The 27,980-nt window shown below is 43.3% G+C and overlaps 3 protein-coding genes across 3 annotated transcripts; 2 read left to right on the top strand and 1 right to left on the bottom strand.

Annotated features, from left to right (window-relative positions):
• Positions 1-81: 81 nt before the first annotated feature.
• On the bottom strand, positions 82-2,711 carry LOC117398713 (transmembrane protein 223). Its single transcript, XM_033997782.3, has 2 exons — positions 1,806-2,711; positions 82-1,460 (listed from the first exon to the last, which is right to left on the bottom strand). The coding sequence occupies exons 1-2, from the start codon at positions 2,542-2,544 to the stop codon at positions 1,168-1,170; spliced, it is 1,032 nt and encodes a 343-aa protein (XP_033853673.3). The 5' UTR covers positions 2,545-2,711; the 3' UTR covers positions 82-1,167.
• Positions 2,712-3,648: 937 nt separating this feature from the next.
• Positions 3,649-14,942, top strand: LOC117398693 (atlastin-3). The gene is made up of 13 exons (XM_059012048.1): positions 3,649-3,960; positions 6,066-6,310; positions 6,706-6,843; positions 8,873-8,977; positions 9,113-9,163; positions 9,433-9,489; positions 9,808-9,900; positions 10,089-10,227; positions 10,631-10,758; positions 11,215-11,271; positions 11,580-11,651; positions 12,698-13,129; positions 13,425-14,942. Exons 2-13 carry the CDS (start codon positions 6,092-6,094, stop codon positions 13,503-13,505), a joined length of 1,572 nt encoding a protein of 523 aa, XP_058868031.1. The 5' UTR covers positions 3,649-3,960; positions 6,066-6,091; the 3' UTR covers positions 13,506-14,942.
• A 3,602-nt stretch (positions 14,943-18,544) lies between these two features.
• On the top strand, positions 18,545-26,415 carry LOC131709353 (cofilin-2-like). Its single transcript, XM_059011795.1, has 4 exons — positions 18,545-18,686; positions 21,592-21,899; positions 23,941-24,017; positions 24,854-26,415. Exons 1-4 carry the CDS (start codon positions 18,684-18,686, stop codon positions 24,964-24,966), a joined length of 501 nt encoding a protein of 166 aa, XP_058867778.1. The 5' UTR covers positions 18,545-18,683; the 3' UTR covers positions 24,967-26,415.
• Positions 26,416-27,980: the final 1,565 nt, after the last annotated feature.

The raw sequence follows: 27,980 nt of genomic DNA, 5'->3' as shown, positions 1-27,980 counted from the left end.
CCCTCTCTCTCCCTCTTCCCCTCACTCTCTTCCTCTCCTCCCCCCTTTCTTCCCCTCTTCCTCTCACTCCTCTCCCATCTCTCTCCCTTTACATTTTATAACTCCAGGTAAACTTATTTTTGCAAGAGTCCAGCATAGCTGGAGGGAAGCACTTTCTTACATACAGAGAGTTATAAATGCATGGAATAGCCTACCAGGTGAAGAATCTAAAACACTGGGAACATTTCAAAAAGACCAGATTCTGTGCCTTTAAATTCGTCCCCTGCTCCCCAGTAGGGGAGAATGGTGTGCTAACAAGGGACGAGCTTTGATGGGCCGAATGGCCTTTTCTGGTTCCCAAACTTTTCTTATGTTCTTATGATACTAAACGCTGAACCTAAAAAAGACACCTATTGCACAGCAGTGTGACCCGTTCCAGATTTTAATCCAGGCTTGATTAGCCACACAGTGTGTGTAGGTAACAAGCTCAGGTGTGTCTTATTATTAAACCAGGAATGGATCACACCGCTGTGGAGCGGGAGTCTCTGTGTGAAGCGTTCAGCCCGTTTCTCTACGGGAAATTCAAGGTTTCACAGCAGGTGTAAGTCAGTGTGCTTAAAAACAAAATGCAACTTATCTTCTGCACCAGACCCCGACGTCACAAAGGCTCCCCTTGACAGCCTGAATCGCTGATTCCATTGAAGACACACTCAAAACAGAAGCAGGGCATTGTTTGTTTGTATCTGTATTTTAATTAAATTTTTTTTACAACCCAGAACCTCATTACGAGCTCAAGCGCACCTGTACACCCAAGCAAGCACAGTGAAATAATGTCCAACGTCAAACTCCTGGCTCCTGATCATTTCAATATTATTAATAATAATACTAGACTTCATTGAGGGGAGCTCTGAGCCCCAGGACTGGGTGCAGCAGCAGCAGCAGGGCTAGTGTGAGTTTGTAACCCTGCTCAAACTCCTGGCTCCTGATCATTTCAATATTAATAATAATAATACTAGACTTCATTGAGGGGAGCTCTGAACCCCAGGACTGGGTGCAGCAGCAGCAGCAGCAGCAGGGCTAGTGTGAGTTTCTAACCCCTGTACAGGAAGTCATCCACACAGGTTAGAAAGCATTGTAAACCCAACCTGGGCTTCATTAAAAACAAAACACACGTGTGTATTTGGCTCCTCAGAGCTTCCTGTAGGCCCCCACAGTGACGTCAAAGAGCCTGGGGTTGTGGAACCGGCCCTGCTTATCGAGCAGGAAGTAGAGGGCGTGACCCTTGACCCGGATGGGGATCATGGAGGGCACCTCGGCGCGGTGGGCCACGCAGGACACGTGGCGCAGGGGGGCGCTGAAGCTGGACGTGCCTCCGAAGGGGTAGTAGGTGGTGAAGGTGACCTCCTGACCTCCACGGTGTAACAGGACCCTGCTGACTGACCGGCGAGCGAAGGCAGAGCCAGCGACCAGGATCACAGTGCCTGAGAGAGAGAGAGAGAGAGAGAGAGAGAGAGAGAGAGAGAGAGAGACAGAGACAGGGAGAGAGAGCAGAGGGAGGCTGTTCAGAGAGTATAAGAGCCTCTCTTTCTCTCTCTCTGCTCCACCAGCACAGAGGGAGGCTGTTCAGAGAGTATATGAGCCTCTTTTTCTCTGCACCACCAGCACAGAGCAGAGGGAGGCTGTTCAGAGAGTATAAGAGCCTCCCTTTCTCCCTTAGCACACACACACACAGCTGTTAAGATAAAAAAAAAAACGTCAGTTTACTTTCTTGATGTCTAAATTTCGACTGTAAGAATAAGCGTACTAAATAAACGTGCATCTCTTACCCACTGTCAGGCACGACACGGTGAAGCCGTATCTCCATTTGCTCGACCCCAGATTGAGCGACACGCCCCCGAGTTTGGGCAGATTCTTCCCGGCGTCGTCCGTGATCACCGTCTCCCGGTAACCGGTGTCCTTCAGGCTGGTGAAGGCAAAATGCGCCAGGGAGATCCAGAACAGAAACTGCCCCGCGCAGAAGAACCCCAGCAACCGGAAAAACGTTCTCTTGTCGTGCTCGAATAGCACGACGTCCTTCGACACGGCCGTGGAAACCGCTCTCCCGACCGCGCCCGAGTGAAAGCGAGTCCTGCCGATGCACGAACCCAAGCGAGTAACAATACAACTGCTCAAAGCGTTGTTAAGAGAAATGCCGTTGTTGGCTTTCTTCAAAATAGCGCCTCGGTTTGATAATAAAGACCTCCAGCGACATGCATTTGTGCTAGTACTGGTAGGCGCTGTGCTACTGCAATTTGTAACCCGTGTTGTGGCTGATATTAAACCTGAAACGTGGTTTTGTGTGAAAAATCTTCTTGCAGCCGATGCAAAGCAGTTTTGGTCAATTATTTCACGCCTAGTAACTCGCTGCAAGGCGTAAAAACACTGCGACACGCTTTCCCTGGTACTAGGTTTGCTTGCAGTGCAGAAGGTCGTATCGATACTATTGATCACACTTCTACCTGCAAAACAAACGTTTTGCAAAAAAGATTTTCTACAGAAAGAAGAGGCAAGAAAAAAACAACCCATGTTTTATTTATTCAAAAGTGTCACCAACTCCCGCCAAAAAAAACCTAAACTTTAACTTTGAAAATAGTTTCTCTCTCTCTCTCTGTGCGTTACAAAAGCATGTTGTTAATTGCTTCCTTGCCCGGGTCGGGTACGCCTCTCCATTACGGTGGCCGTGAAGGCTCAGACACTAGATGTGGTTTTTCAAACAGGCGTTTTTTTTCTTTGTTTGTTTATATATATATATATATATATATATATATATATATATATATATATATATATATATATATACTGTCAACCAATCCAGGGGTGGCCAAAGACCGGTTATCATACAGCTGTATTATACAAAAACCAGCAAAAAAAAAAAAAAAAAGTTCATATTTCATTATCCTGTTTATTTACTACGGGCGTTAAACGCTCCATCTGATCATGCGCAGTACTATACATAACAGAACCCCCTATTATGGTTCTAGAACGCGGGGTTCTACAAAGGGTTCCAGACTTTCTACATGCAACTCCCGCATGTCAACCAGATTTTGCAGCTATGCAATCTCAGTGCAAGTCTCTCGCTCTCCGACATTCTTCCGCCTGTTGAGACACACCGTCTTCCGTTCTGTCTTGTATTGGTATTACCTCATGTTGACCGGGAGTTAAGGCGTGGTGCGTGAGTCATACGTATTCTGAGGCGGATTCTGCATCTATTGGGGTGCAACGGGTTTTGCAAAGTGGGTGTGGGCTGGGAGGTCAAAAACATAAACAAGACACCATCGTGCAAGCATGAACACACGCGCCACAGTAAGAAAAGCTGTCACGTTATTATAACCGGCGTCAGCGCACGTTGAAAACGCCAGCGCTGTTATTACATGAACGGTGAAACAGGTTGTGGGTGCAATCTGGGGAAGAAGAAACGTATCACTTATATTTGGATAAAATTCACTCGCTGTGATTGAAAAATGACACACTCTGCTGCAGTTTGATTGGTGGATCTCGGGCAGGTGTTGGGACTCTTGCTCCCCCGGTTGGTGGCGCTGTCATTGACAGAGTGTGTCTGGTTATACCGTCTCGCCAGGTTTGAAATCCCTGGCTGTGTGAGCACCCAAGACGGCGAGCCACAGCACGCTGCCCTCGTCCAGCCTCGCCCTGTGTGATTTGTATTTATTTAAAATACGCTGTCGGCTTTATGACCGGATTTCGGCCGAAAAGGGATTGGCAGGACTACAACTACCGAGATGCCACACTGGAATCACAACGCATCCTGGGAGATGTAGTTTTCCAATTCACTTCCAGACCTTGCCGTTCAGGTTTGGCACCCCGCCACAAAAATACAACTCCCAGAAGCGACCGCGCGGTTAGTTGCGGTTTAACTTCTTCTGGCTGTCAGGAGAGACTGGAGGAGCTTGAAAAAGTTTTTAGCAGCTTGTTACAGAACGTCAGGTAAAAACCATTTCCTGTTTAGTTTTTATTCTATTGAAATATGACATATTTAGCAATAATAATAATACTAAAATAACAGTAACATCCGCAAACGTGTCGCGCAGTGTGAAGGCGCTTTGGCATGTTATGTATCTTGTAATGCCCTAGGTGTTTTTGTTTTCCTTAGTTTACAAGAATTTTTCAAGTGGTTTAAATATATATATCTCTATATAACCTCCTAACGTTTCACTTAATTTATGCGAGCTGAAGTTTACGCTGCTTACCCTCATGTGCTTGTTTACCTTTTAGCGTGTTTACGCATGCGTTGCAATATTAAGTATACCTTTCAATCCCACACAGACTTCACATTTTTATCTGGGGTTAGGCACCATTGCTCGCTGCTTATGACTCAGGAATGATATATTTTGTTAAGCGTTTATTAAATTTAGTTGCAAACTCCAAACGTGTGATCTTTCCTCGAAGCTGTAAACTGGTGCCCGTATAAAAATTATTATTATTATTATTATTATTATTATTATTATTATTATTATTATTATGTTATAGGTAAGAATAAGGCGGCCTGGTAAGTTTGAAGGTTTTATTTTATTTTATTTATTTATTTATTTATTTATTTAAATCCTCGTATTTTTTGGAGGGGGTGTTTTTTTGTCTAGATATTAATTGTAGTTCAGTTCTACTGCATGCAAATGAAACCCAAACGAGTCGTGATCTGTAAATCTCTGCAGTACTTCGTACCTCTGCCTCCCCAAAAAAATGAAGACACTTCAAAATGGGCGATTATTGCAATAGGGGCGGTACTGCACAGCCCTGCCCTGCCCTAACGTGTTTGAGCCAAAAGAGGAAGTATTTCAGCTGGCTGCCTGTCTATTGACTTGCTTTCGCGTTCTGACTGTGCTGTGGTTTGCTCATTCATTTATTCTTGTGGTATTATTATTATTATTATTATTATTATTATTATTATTATTATTATTTATTTCTTAGCAGACGCCTTTATCCAGGGCGACTTACAATTGTTACAAGATATCACATTATTTTTATATACAATTACATTATTTTTATATACAGTAAATCAGATTTATTTGCAGGAGACTCAAAGGGACGGAATATAATCTGTCGTCAAGATGTGTGGATTACGATACAAAGACAGGGAATTTCAAACTGTTTTCAGTTTTTTTATAGCGCTAATATAAAAAGGCAAACAACTGTAAAAAACCAAAACAAACACAAAAAAAAACGCCCACTAATTTGCTTGTTTGTAAATTTATGATATTACTGCCGGCATCCTGTCTGATTGTGCTGTAGTCCGTGTGCCAGCCTTTCCCTTCTGATTGTGAGAAATCTGAAATATATATATATATATATATATATATACAGTGCCTTGCAAAAGTATTCAGACCCCTGATCAATTCTCTCATATTAATGAATTACAAATGGTACATTGAAATTTCGTTCTGTTTGATATTTTATTTTAAAACACTGAAAATCAATTATTGTAAGGTGACATTGGTTTTATGTTGGGAAATATTTTTAAGAAAAATAAAAAAAACTGAAATATCTTGAGATATATATATATATATATATATATATATATATATATATATATATATATATATATATATATATATATATATATATAATTACATACACACATTAGTGTTCAAAAGTTTGGAAACAGCGAGACTAAGGGTTAGGATTTCATTGCCCACGTTTCCCTACTGGGATCCCTTGCTTGCTAAACACCCTGGTGTTTCTGAATAGATAACCGTCTCCTCTTTAAAATAGATATTTTAACGCGCAAGACGTCTCTCAAGCAGAACGGTCCCCGGAAACGTTCTCATTTTCCTAGGGAAGCAGCGCGGCTGGGGAAGGGGAGTTTGTTGCCGGATAACTTCACTCGGACGACTCGCTCGCTCGATATTTCGATGCCTACAGAGAACAGATGAAATAAATTGGCTAGTGAGTGCACACTGAGGATAAACACCCTCTTTTGGTGTCGGGGATCGTGATATGCCGTTCGCGATATATATCGCGATAGTCCCGAAAGGGGAGGGGGGGGGGGGGGTCACACACAGAAAAGAACTTTGCCTTTTTTTTCTTTTTGTAAGGAGAGCCAGCCCAGCCTGCCTGAGCGATGTCAGAACCGGAGTCGGACAGCGGGCCACGGCCGGTGCAGATCGTCCACGTGCACAAGCAGGAGCACACCTTCGAGCTGGACGTGGCGGCGCTGGAGAGCGTGCTGCTGCAGGAGGGCGTGCGCGACCTCGACGTGGTCGTGGTGTCCGTGGCGGGAGCCTTCCGCAAGGGCAAGTCCTTCCTGCTGGACTTCATGCTGCGCTACATGAGCCGGCAGGTAGGGGGAGACAGAGAGCAAGAGAGAGAGAGAGACGCACACATATACAGCTAGGGTTAAAGGTTTTGAATCACCCTATAGAATTAACCCTTTATAAAGTCGCATGAAACCTGCTGAATAATGTTACCTTAACATATTGAATGACAAAAATGTGACAAAATCTAACAGAAAAAAATACTGGTACTTTTTATGGCTTCTAGTAGGCTAATAAGACTCCCATTGCATAGCAGTGTGATCCATTCCTGGTTTCACTAGGAGTTTAACAGTAAGACTCCTCTGAGGTTGTCGTCTAGACACACTGGGGCCGATCAAGCTGGTATTAGTGGGTGAAACTGCTGTTCAGCCCCTGCATCTTTCTGCATTAAAAACTTGGCCCCCAACTGTGTCCCCTGCAGAAGCTGGGCCCCATGTGGCTCGGAGAGGATGATGAGCCGCTGACTGGCTTCTCGTGGCGGGGCGGTTCTGACCCGGAGACCACGGGCATCCAGATCTGGAGCGAGGTGTTCACTGTGGAGAAACCTGGAGGCAAGAAGGTGCTTTCTGATTTAATAATAATGATGATGATGATGATGATGATGATGATGAGAAGAAGAAGAGTCTATGGCAGAATTTGCCAGTAAGATATATAGATAGATATTAAAGTTATTGCTGTATTAACTAAGAGTGATTGGTAAACGTCACATATAAAAACATTGCAATTTGAAGCTGGTTCCTCTCTCAAAGCTGCCAGTATCAATGCAGAGAGAGAGAGAGATGCATACAGATAGATACAGATAGATGGGTACAGATAGTCGGGTAGATAGACAGACAGATAGATAGATGGGTAGATACAGACAGACAGATAGATAGATGGGTAGACAGACAGACAGATAGATAGATGGGTAGATACAGACAGACAGATAGATAGATGGGTAGACAGACAGACAGACAGATAGATAGATGGGTAGATAGACAGACAGACAGATAGATAGATGGGTAGACAGACAGACAGATAGATAGATGGGTAGACAGACAGACAGACAGATAGATAGATGGGTAGATAGACAGACAGACAGATAGATAGATGGGTAGATACAGACAGACAGATAGATAGATGGGTAGACAGACAGACAGACAGATAGATAGATGGGTAGATAGACAGACAGACAGATAGATAGATGGGTAGATACAGACAGACAGATAGATAGATGGGTAGATACAGACAGACAGATAGATAGATGGGTAGACAGACAGACAGACAGATAGATAGATGGGTAGATAGACAGACAGACAGATAGATAGATGGGTAGACAGACAGACAGACAGATAGATAGATGGGTAGATAGACAGACAGACAGATAGATAGATGGGTAGATACAGACAGACAGATAGATAGATGGGTAGATACAGACAGACAGATAGATAGATGGGTAGACAGACAGACAGATAGATAGATGGGTAGACAGACAGACAGACAGATAGATAGATGGGTAGATAGACAGACAGACAGACAGATAGATGGGTAGACAGACAGACAGATAGATGGGTAGATAGACAGACAGACAGACAGATAGATGGGTAGACAGACAGACAGACAGATAGATAGATGGGTAGATAGACAGACAGACAGATAGATAGATGGGTAGATACAGACAGACAGATAGATAGATGGGTAGACAGACAGACAGACAGATAGATAGATGGGTAGATAGACAGACAGACAGATAGATAGATGGGTAGATACAGACAGACAGATAGATAGATGGGTAGATACAGACAGACAGATAGATAGATGGGTAGACAGACAGACAGACAGATAGATAGATGGGTAGATAGACAGACAGACAGATAGATAGATGGGTAGATACAGACAGACAGATAGATAGATGGGTAGACAGACAGACAGATAGATAGATGGGTAGACAGACAGACAGACAGATAGATAGATGGGTAGATAGACAGACAGACAGACAGATAGATGGGTAGACAGACAGACAGATAGATGGGTAGATAGACAGACAGACAGACAGATAGATGGGTAGACAGACAGATGGGTAGACAGACAGACAGATAGATAGATAGATAGATAGATGGGTAGATACAGACAGACAGATAGATGGGTAGACAGACAGACAGACAGACAGATAGATGGGTAGACAGACAGACAGACAGATAGATGGGTAGACAGACAGACACAGACAGACAGACAGACAGATAGATGGGTAGATAGACAGACAGACAGACAGACAGACAGATAGATGGGTAGACAGACAGACAGACAGATAGATGAGTAGACAGACAGACAGATAGATGGGTAGACAGACAGACAGACAGACAGATAGATGGGTAGATAGACAGACAGACAGACAGACAGACAGATAGATGGGTAGACAGACAGACAGACAGATAGATGAGTAGACAGACAGACAGATAGATGGGTAGATAGACAGACAGATAGATGGGTAGATAGACAGACAGATAGATGGGTAGACAGACAGACAGATAGACGGGCAGGTATTGCAGTAGGTATCGCAGTGCAGCTGCCAGTGCCTCGTTTCAGTGCCCGTGGTGTTTGTGTTGCAGGTGGCCGTGGTGCTCATGGATACGCAGGGTGCCTTTGACAGCCAGTCCACAGTGAAGGACTGCGCCACGATCTTCGCTCTCAGCACCATGACCAGCTCCGTGCAGGTCAGCCCGGACTGATCAATCAATCAATCAATCAATCAATCAATACTTTTATATAGCGCTTTTCATACAAAAAGTATAGCCAAGCCCTCTAAGCCTCCTATTTGTGACCAACACTTGTCTGTGTTTTTCTTCCAGATTTACAACCTGTCTCAGAATATACAAGAGGATGACCTGCAACAGTTACAGGTAAAACTGTACCCCTTTAACCCCGCCCTGCTGCCGTACCCCAGTAACTCCCAAAAGGGGGTCCCATTTAATTGCTGTTATTTCCCAGATTGAGTAACATCTTTTGAAAGCTCTGTTTTATTCTGGCAGGGTCTGTCACAGGTTCCCTTGAGGTGCGTGTGACTGTGTGTGTGTGTGTGCGTGCGTGCGTGTGTGCGTCTCGCTACATCATGTCAGCAGTCAGGAGAAATCATTCCTAACCTTGAGGATTTTCCACCTCTCTATTGCAGCTTTTCACAGAATATGGACGCCTCGCTATGGACGAGATATTCCTCAAACCGTTCCAGGTATGGGAGGGGAGAGGAGGAGGAGGAGGAGGAGGAGGAGGAGGAGGGGGGGAGGGAGACGGGGGAAGAGGAGGAGGAGGAGGAGGAGGGGGGGAGGGAGACGGAGGAGGAGGAGGAGGAGGAGGAGAGGGGAGAGGAGGAGGAGGAGGAGGAGGAGGAGGGAGAGATTTTTGTGTTAAAAATGAAGGACCACTGAATTGTAGTCTGTAAGAAGCTGTGCGGTTGCTTGAGGTGGGGTCCGTTGTGTGACTGTATGAAATGCCATTGCTGTGAAGCGGGAGTGCTCAGGTCCGCCTCTGTGGTTTTGTGTTCCCCCAGTCGCTGATGTTTCTGGTGCGAGACTGGAGCTTCCCTTACGAGTACAACTACGGGCTGAAGGGGGGCATGGACTTCCTGGACAAGCGTTTGCAGGTAATTGTGAATGGGATCCGGTGGGGGGGGGCGTGTCTTGTAAAGGTTCCGATGGGGGGTGTGTCTTGTAAAGGTTCCGATGGGGGGCGTGTCTTGTAAAGGTTCTGGTGGGGGTGTGTCTTGTGACGCTGTGTGGGGTGCTGTGGCGTTCCTCACAGGGTTCCTGTTCGTTGCCGGTCTCTCCCCAGGTGAAGGAGCAGCAGCACGAGGAGATCCAGAACGTCCGCAAGCACATCCACTCCTGCTTCACCAGCGTGTCCTGCTTCCTGCTGCCGCACCCCGGCCTCCAGGTGGCCACCAGCCCCATGTTCCAGGGCCAGCTCGGCGGTACAGTCTCTCCTCCTTCTCTGGTCTCCTCCTCTCCCCCTGTCCCTCCCTCCCTCCCTCTCTCCCATCCATCCATCCCCTGTCTCTCCTCATCTGTCCTCCTCCTTCCCCTTTCCCATCCTTTTTTTCCTGTCCTTCCTCCCCCTTTCTCTGCGGTTCTGTTTGATTCTCTGCTGTTCTGTTTGACGCTCTGCGGTTCTGTTTGACTCTCTGCGGTTCTGTTTGACTCTGCGGTTCTGTTTGATTCTCTGCGGTTCTGTTTGATTCTCTGTGGTCCTGTCTCTGTGTTTGTTGACGCTCTGCGGTTCTGTTTGACTCTCTGCGGTTCTGTTTGACTCTCTGCGGTTCTGTTTGACTCTCTGCGGTTCTGTTTGACTCTCTCTGCGGTTCTGTCTCGCTGCAGACATCGCTCCCGAGTTCAAGGCACAGCTGGAGACGCTGGTGCCTCTGCTGCTGAAGCCGGCCAACCTGATGGAGAAGGAGATCAACGGGTCCAAGGTCACCTGCCGTGGCCTGCTGGAGTACTTCAAGGTGAATGTACTACCCTCCCCTAACCCTGACCCTGACCCTGAGTACTACCCTCCCCTAACCCTGACCCTGACCCTGAGTACTACCCTCCCCTCCTCCCCTCCCCTCCCCTCCCCTCTCCACACTGCCACGGCCTGTTAGAATGCTTCTCTGTGAATACAATTCTCTCATGTCTTCCCTCTCCACACTCCCTCCCTGAACCTTCCCTTCTGTACTCTCTAGTATTCAGCTACTGCTTGGTCGTGGCTCCCATTTGTCCCATCATGCTATTTTTTGCACAGTTACACTGGCACCAGTGTTGTTACATACAAGGTGAAACACACATGACCGTCTCTTCAGTAGGACTCCCAACTGCAGCTCTGTGAGGGGCGGGAGAGCACTGCATGTGTGTGAACAGCACCACCTAGTGGTGAAGAAAAGACATGACTGTTTCTAATTATTTTTGTTTTCTCTTTTTAGGCCTACATCAAAATCTACCAAGGAGAGGACCTGCCTCATCCCAAGTCGATGCTCCAGGTAACCAAAAAATAAAAAAATCATCTGAATATCAAAACAGGCTATTTTTATATTCATGTGAGAAGTTATTATTATTTTTTTTTCTTCAATTTTTTCAACGGGATCGGCGCATCTTATAAACGAGGAAACTGGCGTACGATTAATTTGCACTAAAAAAAAATAAAAATAAACTTGAACTGCAGTCTAACCGCCTCCGTGTCCGTGCTGTTAAGCAAGCCTTGACCGCAACGCAGGAGGTCAGCAGGCGGCCGCTGGACTGTCCAGAGTTACAGCTCGGCTTTCCTTTCAGCGTCTTCTCTGTTTTTTAGGCCACAGCAGAAGCAAATAACCTGGCAGCCGTAGCATCGGCTAAGGATCTGTACTACAACCACATGGAGCAGGTACCCTCTCGAAATACTATTTCTAATCGCCTTTATCCCAGGAGACTCACACAGGTGTTACAGGGCAGCGCAGGGTTACAATGCAAGCTTCAGATTTAAACACAGTGTAGTTTACAGCAAGTGCAAATAATAACACTACTAGAATACAATATGAACTAGGATGCTGTGTATAATAATAACACTACTAGAATCCAAGATGAACTAGGATGCTATGTATAATAATAACACTACTAGAATCCAATATGAACTAGGATGCTATGTATAATAATAACACTACTAGAATCCAATATGAACTAGGATGCTATCTATAATAATAACACTACTAGAATCCAATATGAACTAGGATGCTATGTATAATAATAACACTACTAGAATCCAATATGAACTAGGATGCTATGTATAATAATAACACTACTAGAATCCAATATGAACTAGGATGCTGTGTATAATAATAACACTACTAGAATCCAATATGAACTAGGATGCTATGTATAATAATAACACTACTAGAATACAATATGAACTAGGATGCTATGTATAATAATAACACTACTAGAATACAATATGAACTAGGATGCTGTGTATAATAATAACACTACTAGAATACAATATGAACCAGGAGGCAACAGGTTAGGATCACAGCGAGTTGTATCCACAGTGACATGTTAGCAGTGTGATAGTGCAAGGATAGCGCATCAGCTGAGGATCCAGTAACGTGGTGCTGAGTCCGAATGCTACAAGAAACGTTATCAATTCTATAAAAAGCGTTGGAAGTTTTTTCTTTTTACAGCTTCTTAATTTGCTGCTGTTGAGTGTTTTAATGTGAGTGTCATCTGCAGATATACACAGGTAGACTTTAATAAGATTAACCCTAACATTACCCTTGAGCCTCTAACCCTAATACTAACCTCGACTCCCACCTTAACAGTGACACTAACACAAACCCTAACACCATCCCTGACAGTGTTTAAAGGGGTCTCCTTCATCGTTTTGAGTGTTACATAGTTACAGATATAACCCCCTTCGCTCTTTCCCTCCCTCCCCAGACGTGCGGCGGCGACAAGCCCTACCTGGCACCCCAGACCCTGGAGGAGAAGCACCTGGAGTTCATGGCGATGTCGCTGGATCACTTCCAGCGGATCAAGAAGATGGGCGGAGCGGAGTTCAGCCAGCGCTACCAGGAGCAGCTGGAGAGGGAGCTGGGGGAGCTGTGTGCCGGCTTCCTGAAGCACAACCAGAGCAAGAACATGTTCGCTGCCTTCCGCACCCCCGCCGTGCTGTTCGGGGTCATGGCCCTGCTCTACATGCTGTCTGGCGTGGCCGGCTTCCTGGGCGTGGCCCTCGTGGCTCAGCTGTGCAACTGCGGCACTGGCCTGGTGCTGATCGGGCTGCTCACCTGGGCCTATATCCGATACTCCGGGCAGTACCGGGAGCTGGGAGGGGCCATCGACTCGGGGGCCACGATCCTGCTGGACCAGGTGAGGGAGAGCGGGGAGGGAAAGGGGAGAGAGGGAGGAAAGAGGGGATAGAGAGGGGAGAGGGAGAGAGGGGATAGGGAGAGAGTGGGAGGAGGGAGAGGGGATAGGGAGAGTGTGGGAGGAGGGAGAGGGGATAGGGAGAGTATGGAGAGGATAGAGAGAGGAGAGGAGGAGATAGGAGAGTTAGGGGATAGAGTGAGAGGGTGGAGAATGGAGAGAGGCGAGAGGGTTGTATTACCCAGTGATTTGTATTATCCAGTTCTCCTCCTATCTCTCCACTCTGTTTTCCTTGCAGGTCTCCTCCCGCATTAACAGCACAGCGGCTCACAGGATGGGGGTCCCCGAGGCTCCCCCCGGCAACAAGAAGAACAGATAACTGCCCCCCCACTCTCCCCCACCCCACCCCCTTTTTTTAAAACACCAGCACACCCACACAAACCATCTCCCAGTCTTCAGAACCACTCTATGCCTTAACCCTGCTGCCTACAGAGAGACTCTGCCTGTCAGTCTTAAATCCGTCTCCCCTGACTCTCTCAAATCGAAGCGAACCAAGGTTTACAAAATCTTACGTTTTCCGACTTCAGAACACGACAAAGTGTTCGAACGAGAGGAGGTCGTTCGGCCCACCAGAGCCCGTCCGGTTCCGAGCAGCTGTCTGATCTCAGAACTTTGTCAAGTCGGGTCTTAAAGGATCCCAGTGGTCCTGCCTCAACAACATGACTAGATGACCCATTCCATCCCCTCACCGCTCTCTGTGTGAAGAAGAGTCTCCTCCACTCTGTTCTTAATCTGAAGGAACACGAAGTCACTTTTTCAGGAACAGCGGCTTGAAACCTGGTTCCAGGAGACCTCGTTTGAGGTTCGCTGTATCAGACCCCCTAGTCTCACCCTGGTGCGCCGCGCAGCGGCCTGAAACCTAGTCTCCTGAAACGCAGTCCTACCAAAACACAAAGTGTCTCCCTGAACCCTCGGCTTTAATTTTCCTCTGTGCACTGGTCCTGTTTCTGTGCTACTGCTCTTGCATTTTATTTTGGGTTCACTTTGTACTATGTGGGGAATAAGCATTATATAAAAGGCATGAGTCTCATTATTATTATTATTATTATTATTATTAGTATTATTAGTAGTAGTAGTTGTAGTATCACTGTAGATGGTTTAGATTGACTTCCTGTGGTGCAGCTGGTATTAGGGTCCCCCTAGCATAGCCCCGTGCTGCACGTGGGACCCGATACCTGCTGCACAGGAAGTGAATTTATAGCGTGCTGGCAACTTTCACAAAAACAAGCAGTGGACTTGGATGTAACACAACGGGAAGGAAATGTGTTTGTATATATATATATGTGTGACTTTGGTAACAGAAATCTGTACTCTACAGCAAACGTAATACCAGCCACAGCTGCACGAGCTTGAGTTGTCACAGCAACACTCTTCGCTTGAACAGAGTTGGATCAAGTCTTAATTTTCTTTGAAAGAACAAATTGGGTCCATTCTTTGTACCTGCCTTTCTCTCCTCCTGTCTGTACCGGCATTTACAACTAGCAAGACCTACAGCTGCAGCCAGGAATTTAAGCATCCCCCAGTAGAGGGAGCTCACGTTGCTTTGTAAGGTCGCATGAAAGCTGCTGAATAACATATTGAATTACACACCCAGCGCTTTGTAGTTTTCCCCTCATATACTGAGAATTGAAAAATTTCAACATCTAAAGTGAAATAATACTATTATGGCTTCCGGTAGACATTTTTCTTGTGCAGTTTTTATTATTTTGTAGTTTCTTTGATATTACATGATGCTAAATAAAACATCTACATTTTTTTTTAAATATATAATTGTCTCAATCCTAAAATTCTAGGCGATGCCAAAACTTCAGACCACAGCTGAACACAAACCATGCAGACTCACGTCATAGCCTAGTTTATTCTGCTCTGCACCGTACTGAATTAAACAAAAAATGTCTGTTTTTTTTGTTGGATGCGTTTGCATTCCAGTTTTGCATCAAAATCACAGGGCTGAAAACTGTGAATCTGCTCTTGCGGTTTCGTTATGATGATGATGATGATGGGAACCGTTTAAAATGTGGGTCACTTTTGATTTGACAGAGTCTGCTGCCCTGGCTTCATAAAAATAATCCAATTATTTGAAATACAAAAAATGTACTTTTTCATATGTGCAGAATATGTTTTCATGTTATTAACTGTATCCTTTGAATGCATGTCTCGGTCAAACAGAACAATATATTTACAAAGCAAGAGAGTCTCCTGTCTCTTATTATTGCCGTGTCAAAGGTTTGTGTTTTGTAATCTGGATTGGTGGGTGGGGGCAGGGAGGGGCAGATTTCTCAAGTAGTCTGTCGTACCATAGAGTTGACCTACAGCACAGGAAGCTGTCACTTCTGTCCTCGTTCCTGTGGTCCACTCGCAACGCCGATCAAAGCAAAATGCTCCTTGTCTTTTCCAGGTATGTTCTATAAGCAAAGATCAAATTATTTGATCTTTGTCTAGCCTTTATCTGGAGACATATGAGAGCCTCTATGAACATGTATTTTTTTTTCCACGTATAAGCCAATATAATTTTGTAGTTAATTTGTTTGCATAATGTTAAATAAAAGATAAAAATTATATATATATATATATATATTTTATTGTCTCGATCCTGAAATTCCCTCGTCGTCGCAATAAAATTTTACAACAAAACTGCAGTGCACCGCTACGTCCAGCAGGTGTCAGCAGTGCTGCGAGACGTTGTCTTATTTGTTTACCGGCGTCCCTGCTCGTTGCCGTGGTGATGTTCTGTCCGTTCCACAGCGGAGGGAGTGGCTCTGACTCAGCGTTGCGCTCGAGATTACTGTATTTACATTAGCACCGTCTGGCATTGCCCGAGTTAATTTACAAAACCAGGGCTGTCCCGGACACAGGCAGTTCCAGACACAGGTTTATACAGTCATAAAGATTAATAATATTCATTTATTTTATTTATTTATTTATTTGGCTTTATCCCAGGCGACTCACACAGGTGTTACAGGGCAGCGCAGGGTTACAATGCAAGCTTCAGATTTAAACACAGTGTAGTTTACAGTAAATGCAAATAATAACACTACTAGAATCCAATATGAACTAGGATGCTGTGTATAATAATAACACTACTAGAATCCAATATGAACTAGGATGCTATGTATAATAATAACACTACTAGAATCCAATATGAACTAGGATGCTGTGTATAATAATAACACTACTAGAATCCAATATGAACTAGGATGCTGTGTATAATAATAACACTACTAGAATCCAATATGAACTAGGATGCTATGTATAATAATAACACTACTAGAATCCAATATGAACTAGGATGCTATGTATAATAATAACACTACTAGAATCCAATATGAACTAGGATGCTGTGTATAATAATAACACTACTAGAATCCAATATGAACTAGGATGCTATGTATAATAATAACACTACTAGAATCCAATATGAACTAGGATGCTGTGTATAATAATAACACTACTAGAATCCAATATGAACTAGGATGCTATGTATAATAATAACACTACTAGAATCCAATATGAACTAGGATGCTATGTATAATAATAACACTACTAGAATCCAATATGAACTAGGATTACAACAAGTTACATCTACAATGACATGCTGGAAGTGCAATAGTGCAAGATTATATTGGTCTCCTGATTACAAAAAATAATTTTACTGTTTCTGATCCGAACAAAAAAAAAAATCTGCCGTCTTGAAAACCGACGAGCATGCTTAAGCAGTAATTGCAAACGACCAATGCATGCATCAGACGCACAGACGCACGCAGCCGTATCCTCGCAGTGCAGCCAATCCGCGCTCTCTTCCTCCACGCTCTAGCCCCGCTATGGTTAGCAAACTCACATCCATTTATGGAAGCGAAGCGACGGTCGCTCGCCTCACTCCCCACACCCCGGCTTGTGTCACTTATCGCCATATAAGGCAATTTGAGTTTCCTTTCAGCTTACTTGCAAACGCACCGAGGCGGAGGGAGGGAAGGAGGGGGGTGGGGTTGAAAAAATAAAAGAAACTGGCGTATGTTGTGCTTGTTTTATTTTAAACATGACACGATGTGTATGTATTTAAATAGAGATATATAGGTGTTGTCTTAAACGAGACACGCACACAAGAGAATAAACGTCGTTCAACGTGTTTTTTTTTGGGGCTTCCTCTTTTGTTCGGAGTAGAGCCCCGTGGCATTGTGGGGAATGTAGTTTTTAATGCCGGATAAGCGTTTGAACGTGTTTATATTATAATTAACTTTTACAACGCATACTGATGGTATATTAAATATAGCGTACAGGTATCCAAAAACAGATATGCCTATTATTTTTGATACATATTTAATTGACATATCGATGTATCTTTTTTTTTTTTTTGTCAAGGCCCTGAGTAAATTTAATTTGCATTGCTCCGGATAAACGTAATAACAAAAGAAAGGGAAATTGAAGAAAACGGTGACACGTGACATCTCCGTTCTAGAATTGTGGACGTTTTTAAACCAGCTGTTGGACGACCTATAGAAAGATGGCTTTTGATAAGGGTTCCAAAATTATTATTATTTAGTCATTTAACAGACGCTTTTATCCAAAGCGACTTACAGAGACTAGGGGGGTGAACTCTGCTTCATCAACTGCTGCTGCTGCTGCTGCTGCTGCAGAGTCACTTCCAATAGGAGCTCGTTTGTTTGACGTCTCATCCGAAGGACGGAGCACAAGGAGGTGAAGTGACTTGCTCAGGGTCACACACACACACACACACACACACACACACACAGGGAGTCAGTCAGTGGCTGGGATTGAACCACTGGATCATCAAGCCTCCAAAATGCCCACATCATCCCTTTATTTGGCTCTGAATAGCCACGTCTGTCCCAGATTCCTATTTTAGTACAGTATATACAGAATTTGCACAGGAGCAAAAGAGGTATTTTTTTCTATCTGTTTCTGAAGGTAAATTCCCTGCTTGGAATTTTTTTAAAATCTTTTTTTAAATGCGAACATTTTTTTTTTTTTTTCGCTTCAGTCTTGAGTATGACATCATCGTCGCATTTGTAGAGACTCGCAACGTTATATTGCCCAGACACATCCTCTTTGCAGCAACGCGAAACGTGACTTTGAGTTTACGTAATACCTTCACGACGTAATTTGCAGTATAGGTCTGGTATTTAAAGGACTACATATCTCACGATTAACGTAAAAAAAAAAAAAAGATTCGACAAACTCGTTCATCACAAAACGAGCCAGTCTGCATTTCTTTCCTGAAGGGACTACAAATCCCACCATGCAATATTTCAAATCCCGCTGATGCGGTGGTCTTTTTTTTTCCACCCTGAGGACTACAAGTACCATGAGCAAGCGCTTTAAGAGAGCGAGCGCGAAGGTCCCGGATTCTGAACCCTCCCCTTATTGCCGCTCAGTCGGTCGATCAGTCAGTCTGCGAGAGCCCGGCGGAGAGTGTAGAGCTTCAGGAGAACCCAACTTAATAATTTAAATAAAACACTCCCTGTACGAAACCACAGACATGGTAGGTACACCCGTTACTATCAAACAATAACGGCACTGTTTTTGAATTGAAGGTTTTTGTTGAAAGTATGTGGTGTTTTCTTTTGAGCGGGGGGATATAACGGGAGGTTGTTCGTCTCTCTCTCTCTTTTTTTTTTTTTTTATCATCCTGGCGCCATTTCGTTTCTCTGTCATCCTGAACGCGGCCTGCAGGCAGTGAAAATCATCGTCAATTCATTTCACCGGCATTTAGAATTAAGACGCTTTTTTTAAAGTCTTTTTTTTTTTTTTTTTTTTTTTAAATGTATTTGTACTTCTGTTAATGTACCCGTTTTAAAAAAAATATTTATATAAAATAAATAAACAGCCGAAACGAAAACGCACAAGGGAGAAAAACGGGCCTTTAAATTAACTGATTTTTTTTTTTTTTTTTTTTGGTTTTCCATAATTAGGTGGCCAGCCTGCCCCACCCAAATTTGTTCTCAGAGGCGATTTTTTTTTAATTAATGAAAATACCACGGCTCTTGTGTCAGACAGCTGATTTTATGTGAAATAATCTCGTTTTACGCCGTTTAAGTTCCGTTTAAATAAACTAAACGGCGATGAAACGCGTTGCACCTTCAATTTCTTGAGCAGAGACAAAAATATACCTTTTTCTTTTACCTCCAATTTCCTTTTAAGCTTCGTTTTTTAAATCGCTTATCTCTTTACGTTTGCTTTCAATTGAAATGTATTTACATTTTAGTCCCTTTTTTGCATTTCGTCGATTAACTTATTTTTTCTAAGCGATTTAATGAATTAATTAATAGAAAGGAATAGAGAAAGGAAGCCATATTCATAGACCTAGACTCGTGTTTTTTTTATTTTTCCCCCATGTCGCTGTTTCTGATGCATATTTGTCATTTTTCCTGGCAATTTCTTTTAGTACCGGTCAAATATTTAGTAGTCGGCCTAATGCAGAGCCTCCCAGAAATGCAATTTAATTTTTTTTTTCACTGGTTTAATTGTCCGATGCGAGACTTGAGTGCGAAGTGATTTATACCAACAATATAACGTGACTCGCATTGTATTTGATTTTAATTCCGTGTGTTAGATGTTGGACCGGCCGCATTGCATTTTCAATGATGCGATGGTTGACGCATTTTCTCCTTCTCTCTTTTTTTTTTAAAGGAGAGAAATAATCTGCTAAGTCATCAATATAAAAATGAAACGGGGCAGTCATTTTTCTCCTCGCTTCAAACTAGAAGGAAGTGTGGTTGAGACGCGGAAGCTAAAAATACAGCAATTCTAACCAGAACGTTATTTTAATTTTATTTTTTTAAATAATCGTTCACACTTTGTAAAAACGAGTTACGAAATCGCCCGATTCCGGGCTCTCCTTTTTGAATGTATGTAAAAGTTTGCTCTAGGCAAAGCTAAATTTGAATTGCGTCACCGTCACACAGAGGTATTTACACGACTAAACCTTTATTCGTTTAATAGGGATTCCGTGTGACATTATTTTTTTCTATCGCAGTTATATATTCCTAAATGACCGGCGTTTCTGATCTGAGCATATTGCATTAACGTTAGACACCTCGTCTAAAATTTGGATTAAAATAGTTATTTAATACAATCTATTTGTTTTACGTCGTCTTGCAACGTTTTATTGTATCCCTACGCTGTGTTTCATAATATACCCTGCAGTCTTGCGTGCAATCTGAAACGCAAACATTATCAAACTAAGAAACTGGGTCACTTGTCGTTTTGCATGCAGTCTTGTCGTCTAGCCAACCACGAAATTATTTATTACGAATTATTAAAAGGTGTGTGTGGAGGTGGGAGTGAGAATCTTATCGATCAACGTAAAAAAAATCGACCTTTAGCTAGTTGGGCGTTGTTTGAATTGCAGTATTGTCGACCTTTTAAACCCCAGACTCTTACGAGTCCCCGCGTTTCCTGTTCGTTTCTTCTCTCTCTCAAATGGAGGACTGCCTTTTTTATTCTAACAAAGAGAAAGTGAGCGTCTTTTAATCCCGTAACACCGAGGAAACCGTCGCTTAGCACAAAAGTGACGTGTTTTTTTTCAGAGCTTTGGTTTCTAGATCCAAAACGGGAACAGGAAATAGGTAGTCCTTGTATTGTCAGCCATCTGCGAGGTGTTTCTGCGCTAACCCCACGCCCTTCAAGCTGAATTCAAGAATCCATTCTCCTGTTCCAGCTCAAATCGGCCGTAATATTTAGCATAATTAATTGATATCCTGCATAGATGATCCACTTAGATTCATATTTGTATGCAAGACATACGTATTTTGATCAAGCAGTTGAAATGAAATCTCTGTAAATGGAACACTAATTAGAATTAGCTGGAAAATAGTTTGTGCAATTACAGTAATACAAATCCGTACTGAAACCCACTACCTATCACTTCACCTGTTCAAGAAAGAGATGCTTCTCTCTACAGTAGAATGTACTATTGGGTATTTCAGAGCTCTTTCATGTATGGTGGTGTGTGTGCATCCATTCCTATGCATGTTACCCTTGCATCCTATATACTTGCTAATTTATAGTACTGTTCTGAAGTGCTGTCACTGAACATCCAGGTAGTCAACTTTTTTAATACTGCTGTAGCAGGGGTGGAAATAATAGCAGTTAGATCCATTCCTGAGTTTTAATATCAAGTGGACACACCTGAGCTTGTTAGCTAGACACACTGGGGGGCTGATCAAGCTGGTAGCAGTAAAACCTGGAATGGATCACACTGCTGTGCAACAGGAATCTGATTCCCATCCCAGATCGATTTTCTGATCCTTATCTGGTTTCTCTTTTGGATTTTAATGAGAAGACCCACCTGAGCTTGTTGGCTGTACACACTGTGGCTAATCGGGTTCCTAGCGGGTCATATTTCCGTCGGTGGTGGGTCTTATTTTAATTTAATTTACCCGCAGGCATCCGGAGTCACCGTCACAGACAACGTCATCCAGGTCTTCAACGACATGAAGGTGCGCAAGTCCCAGACGCAAGACGAGATCAAGAAGAGGAAGAAGGCGGTGCTGTTCTGCCTGAGCGACGACAAGAAGAACATCATCCTGGAGGAAGGGAAGGAGATCCTGGTGGGAGACGTGGGGGAGAGCGTGGACGACCCCTACCTGACCTTCGTCAAGATGCTGCCCGACAACGACTGCCGCTACGCGCTCTACGACGCCACGTACGAGACCAAGGAGACCAAGAAGGAGGACCTGGTCTTCATCTTCTGGTGAGGAGGCTGGGGGGTGGGGAGGACCTGGTCTTCATCTTCTGGTGAGGAGGTTGGGGGGTGGGGAGGACCTGGTCTTCATCTTCTGGTGAGGAGGCTGGGGGGTGGGGAGGACCTGGTCTTCATCTTCTGGTGAGGAGGCTGGGGGGGGGGATGGTGGTGTCGGTGTCATCCAGAACTTCACGATGGTGCTGGATTTGGAGGAGAGAGAAAAAATATTGATAAAGGGTGAGGAGTTTAGTCACTATTGCACTCCTTTCTTTCTCTCTCATTTTGCAGCAAGTCTTATTTCCATTTCTCCTAAACGTGTGTCGTTCCACCCCCAGTGTAAAACACTTGGGATTTTTTTTCCTAAAGCGCTCTCATTTTAAGTGTAGAGGCGAGCTGCAGTGTTTTACAGCAGGGTTGGTGTTCATTGTCAGGTTATTAATTTCAATTCAAGTCTTTTTACACATCTGTGTTGTATACCGGCAGCCTCGCCTCTGTTCGTGCTGCATCTCAAAGCATCACCCTTCTAATGGGAGAGCTTCCCGGGATGGTTTTTCTGAATCCGTTGCACAGAATTCCCCGGTCAGTTTTTAAATTCCCAGGAGCAGGGGACCATGGTGTGCTAACGAGAGGCGAGCCACTTAGGCAGGCAGTGCGGTCCAGTGGTTGAAGTCCAGGGCTTGTAGCCAGGAGTTCACTGTTTCAAATCCCAACTCTGCCACTGTGACCCGCTGTGTATGACCCTGAGCAAGTTATTTAACCTCTGTAAAGCGCTTTGTGATGGTGGTCCACTATGAAAGGCGCTATATAAAAATATATTATTGATGAGCCAAGTGGCCTGTTCTCGTTCTCAAGTTTAAACATGTCATACTACTTGTGTTTTTTACCCACGTGCCCACCACCAAAAAATTCAAACTGGGACCCCAGGGATTGGAGACCGTGGTACAAACAGTTTCTTACAGCAGTGTGTCCATGCATTGCTCAGTGAGTATGGAGAAGGCGCACAGTGAATTTCTCTAGGTCTTTTTATTTATTAAATGTAGTAGTGTCACCTCACAAACTGGTCCAATCCAGTTTGTTTTAATTTCCCAGTGCCTAGGACAATACGGATAGCCTTTAAGACTTGAAATAGGGTGTGGAGCAACAATGGTCTCTCTGTACTGTGCAGAAGACAATGCAAGGCCTGTACACACTGTACTGCAGATTCACAGCGAGAGCTTGAACACACAAACCCACACGTAGACACACACCCACACATGTACACACTTATGGTTTTGCAGTATTTGGAAACGGCTCTTTTTGACTGACGGTCCTCGCAAGTTTGACAAGTCACTGGTCACCCAAGCTTGTTTTCTGAATGCGACTTGAGAGCGTCTTGCACCTCTGTGGATTCAGGGGGATGCCAGCATTCCACTTGTATTGGGTTAGCTTGTGTTTTCAGAAAGACACACTTTTTTTTTTTTTTTTTTTTTTATACCAGGCCCTCTATCTTCCTTCCTCAAACCATTTTAAGGAAATGACATTTGTCTGCAAGGACCGTGTTCACAGCTTGAGTAACAGGAAGGCTCTACATTGTGCTGTTGCAAACAAGAAAATGTGTTGGAACAAGTTGAAAGCTCCCTGCGTTTTGGATGTTTTTGTAAAAGTAAAATACATCTAAGATGGACACCCATACCCAACCTTGCTGTAGTCCCCGCTGTCTCTTTCTAATAATTTAAATACTGTCTTGTGAAAATGTTTGTTTTACAGTTATGCATTTGGTGAAAACGCAGGCTTGATTTTGTAATTATAGGCCTCCAGATTTATATTTCTATTTGCACGGTTGCTTCCCCCCCCCCCCCCCCCCCCCCGGTGCACAGGGTCCATTCACAGTGGCTTTCAATGCATGAAGATTCAGCACGGTCCGTCTGGCGCTTCGGTTAAGCGTTTGGTAAAACACAGACCTGCAGGATTTTCTTAACTCGAACCCTAAACAGCCTTGTGTGACCTCTCCAATTCATCCTCCTTCCTGTTTGTTTTTTTTTCTTATCTTTTAATTTATTCTCTTCCCCAGGGCCCCAGAAAACGCCCCCCTGAAGAGTAAAATGATCTACGCCAGCTCGAAGGATGCCATTAAAAAGAAATTCACAGGTAAACCAAACACACAGCCTAGGTGACTCATTGGCCTGTCAGTGGTGATTTGATGGGGCTGCAAGTCCATACTTGAATTTTATTTTTTTAGGGACAATACCTTTTTCTTTTTAGTTTGTTTTAGGGGGGTTGGTTTCCACCTCCTACTCAATTCTTGTATTCCAAATTGAATAGCGAATGGAATGTAAATGTAGGGTTTGGCTTGAACAAAATGAATGACCATCACGACTTGACAAGTAGGCTGGTACAGTGTTGTTGTGTTGCTACAGATTTTCCTCTGGCCCAGAATTGATCTAGATTTAAAATACAGGCAATTGTTGCATCATTCTGGCTAGCTAGGGTTTCCCCTTCATTATCAATTATTCAATGTGACCATATTCACAAACCACCCTTAAAGGGCCAGTACCTCACGTCGGCTTTATGTATTTGTGCTGCTTTTAAGAAGTTTGTTTTTTTTTAAAAATGGGAGCCAGAGGAAGTCTTAAAATAAAATCAGTACATAGGAAATTAAAGTGGGATTTAAAATCCCTAGAAAAAGTTAATTTTTTTTTTTTAAAGCTAAATAAATCTTAACAAACTAAAGGAAAACATCACTGCTTTTTTTTTAAATGTTAATTTTATATACTCAATGGGATGTTCTATACCACTTGACCATATGGTGTCAGCCTTGTGTGTTCCTGTGGCTGTGTTCCTTTTTTTTTATGTCATCAGAAAATTTGGTTCCCACCTCCTTGGTCACAGTTCACCGTGCTTGCTGCACCTCGATTTTGACACGTGAATTTGTCTGCGGGTTTGGCTGGGGAAATTGACAGTATTTTATTTTTTTTCTGCTCCAGGTATTAAACACGAATGGCAGGTGAACGGTCTGGATGAGATCCGAGACAGGGCGACCCTGGCAGAGAAGCTGGGTGGTAGCACTGTGGTAACCTTGGAGGGGTCCCCTGTGTGAGGTCGCCTCTGCCAGAGTGCAAGTGCTACTGGAGCCCCCCCTGGGCACTCATTGTCCTGTGCTGTTAGTCTGAGGGGTTGCGGGGGGAGGGGGGGTAGTGGCTGCTGGAGTTGGTGTCGGGGAGGGGGATGGGGTGGGTGGGGGCTCCTTTGTTAATAAACTCCAACGTCGGGATTTCATTTTGGTTCATTAAAGAAAAAAATAAAGGAAAAAAAAAAATACAAAAGGAAAAAAAATTAAATCAAATTATCTTCTCACCATCTTCCATTCTCCCCTGCTTCCTTGCAAAGTCGATTTTATGATAATTAACTAAGAGATGGGAGAACCTTTATTGAAAATGTGTTGAGGGATGCATTTTTTTTTGTAACACTTTTGCCAAAAATGCCATTTTGAAGTTTCGAAGCCTTCCTTTTTTTTTTTTTTTTTTCCTTAAGTTTTAGGGAACAGTAAAATTGTAACATTTCCATGTGTAAGGTGTTAAAATATACTAAGCATTCCCGTCATCTCAAAACAACTGGGATGTTTTGTCTCATTTTTAAAGAGAAAAGAGATCACTAAATTTACTCCTATAAATATATAGGTCTTAATAAAAATGAGGCATTACAAAAAAAAATGATACTGTAACTTTTTATTTGTTGTAAATGGTTTTGTTTCCAGAAGCTCTGTGCTAGATTCCACGTTTCTTTTGAAAGCTCAATTACGGCATGATTTATTTTTTATTTATTTAACTAGACAGATCAATAAGCACTTCGCATGTCTCTCGTTTAGAAGACTGCCTCTCCCCTTTTCTAAAGAGAAGCACTTTCTCACCCAGCTTTAGTCGCGATACCTTCCAGCCTCCATCTACGGTAAAGTAACAAATTGGCAATATAAAATTGACATTTACAACCCGAGCATGTGGCTCCCCACATCCTCCAGCTTAACCTGGATGTGAAACCCCTGTAATAATCTATAGGTTCTGCACTTGAATTGAAAAATCAGTTATGCCTGTAATTTGCTTGTGGGGGGGTAGAACAACTAAGGTGTGTTAAATCTGAAATGTTAAAGAACAAATTAAAACGGACACTTCCAAAACTGGTTGTCTGTACTGGTCCTGCCCCCTGTAGTGTTTAATGGTACCGCATGCAGCCCGGGCTGATAACACTTTTGTTTTTATATTTCATGTCGAAGGTGACCAAATGTAGTGTTTGTGTCTCTCTCTCTCTCTCTCTCTCTCGCTCGTCTCCCTCCCTCCCCATTCACAGGCCAATGTAAAATTAAAATAAATACCTAAAGAAATTACTATGTAGTTGCTTGTGCTTGAACATGTGTGCCACTGCCCAGATTGGTTTGGGTGGGGTGAAGTTTGAATTTTTCTGTCTGTTTTGTACCCCCCCCCCCCCCCCCAGTTGAATTACTAATATGGAAGCCGCATTGATAACCACATTCAATAAAAAATACAATACACGATCCGTGCCTGCAGTCTGTGTAGTTCATTTTATTATATTTGTTCAGTGATTTAACCTTTAGACTAGAATAACAGTTTGTCTCTGAGTAGGTCGGTTGTTGGTTTCACAGACCCTGATTCGCACTAATCCTGGACTCCCTAATGTTTTGTTTTAGTGAAGGCAGACCAAGATTGGTATTTCGCAGTCTGTGAAACCAGACAATTTGAAGTTTCTTTTGGCATTTCTAAATTGTGTTCCTGTTTTTGGCTCTTGGGTTGTCTGCTGTCGTTTTGGGTTGTGCTGAGCTCCGACAGCCCCCCCCCTGCAGGCTGTTTTGAGTAATGCAAAGTTTGCAGTGCTGGGAATAAGACTCCTATTGCACAGCAGTGTCACCCATTCCAGGTTTAACTACTGGGAGTTTGATTAACCCCTGTGTGTCTAGGTAACAAGCTCAGGTGTGTCTCTTACTATTAATCATAGTGAAACCCGGGGATGAATCACGCTGCTAAGCAATGGGAGTTGTGTAAGTTATTAATTTTTAACCCCTTCAGGTACACAAGGAATTAAGTGCTGCTGCTGCTTCAAACGGTTCCTTCTTAAAATCCATGGGAGAGCGACTCCAGTATCGAGAGGAGGAAACTTGACAATTTGGACGACAGGATCCGACCTCTCGGTGGTACATTTCAAAACCTGTTTTGTGCACCTATTTTTAAAAATGAAAATTTTGCAGGACTTTATTGGTGGGAGACTTCTGGCCCTTCTGCTTAAAAAAAAAAAAAAAAAAAAAAAAAGACAATTGGGTCAAGTAAAAGAAAGTTTGGATAATTTTAAAAGACAAGTGTTAAATGCCTTTCTCCGAATCCAAGAGTTCAACTTCTTAATAGTGCAAGAAGGGGTTAATGTGGGAGATCATAGCTCCGCTTGTGCGCCTCACTTCTGAGCTAGATTATTACATGAGAGCAGTCAAAAGTAATCGCCTTAAGCAATGGAAGATTTTTGGGGGGGGCGGTGGATTGGAATGCAGATAGTGACGTGCCTTAGACAAACACGCTTGTTGGATAATGGTGCACCTGAAACAGCTTCATGGTGTCGTCAGCACTGCTGGTGCTGTGCTGCCCTCTACAGGATCTACCTGGAACTACATAGTGTTTAAACGTGTCATAACTTTGGCATAAATAATTTCCAACGGGGGTGTCGGTTTTAAAGTTTTAAACTTTAAGATTAAATCTGTTTAAACTTGAACATACCAGGAATGTCTGTAACCAGTCGGAATAGACTAAATAAAAAAAATTAAAAAATGCACCATATATAATATTGAATGTGTACAACATTGAATTGAATACGGAGAAAAACACTATTAACACCTCCCAAGTTTGTTTATTTATTTATTTATACATAAAAAAAAAAAAATCTAGTTTTTTTTTTTCGCCAAAAGATGTGTTTATCTTATCTTTTAAAAATGTTTTTCAGAAGGTACTGTTTTAATTATGAACGCGGGATTCGCACAGGTGCGCGTTCACGCTTATCAAAAAGAGGCGGCGCGCGTTCCCGTTTCTGGTTCTTCGTTCTCTCCTGGGATTAAAAGGG

The sequence above is a fragment of the Acipenser ruthenus genome, chromosome 43 (assembly GCF_902713425.1).
Source record: "Acipenser ruthenus chromosome 43, fAciRut3.2 maternal haplotype, whole genome shotgun sequence".
In the NCBI taxonomy this organism is placed as follows: Eukaryota; Metazoa; Chordata; class Actinopteri; order Acipenseriformes; family Acipenseridae; genus Acipenser; species Acipenser ruthenus.
Note: the sequence above shows the minus strand (reverse complement) of the source record. Positions and strands in the feature narration are given on the sequence as shown.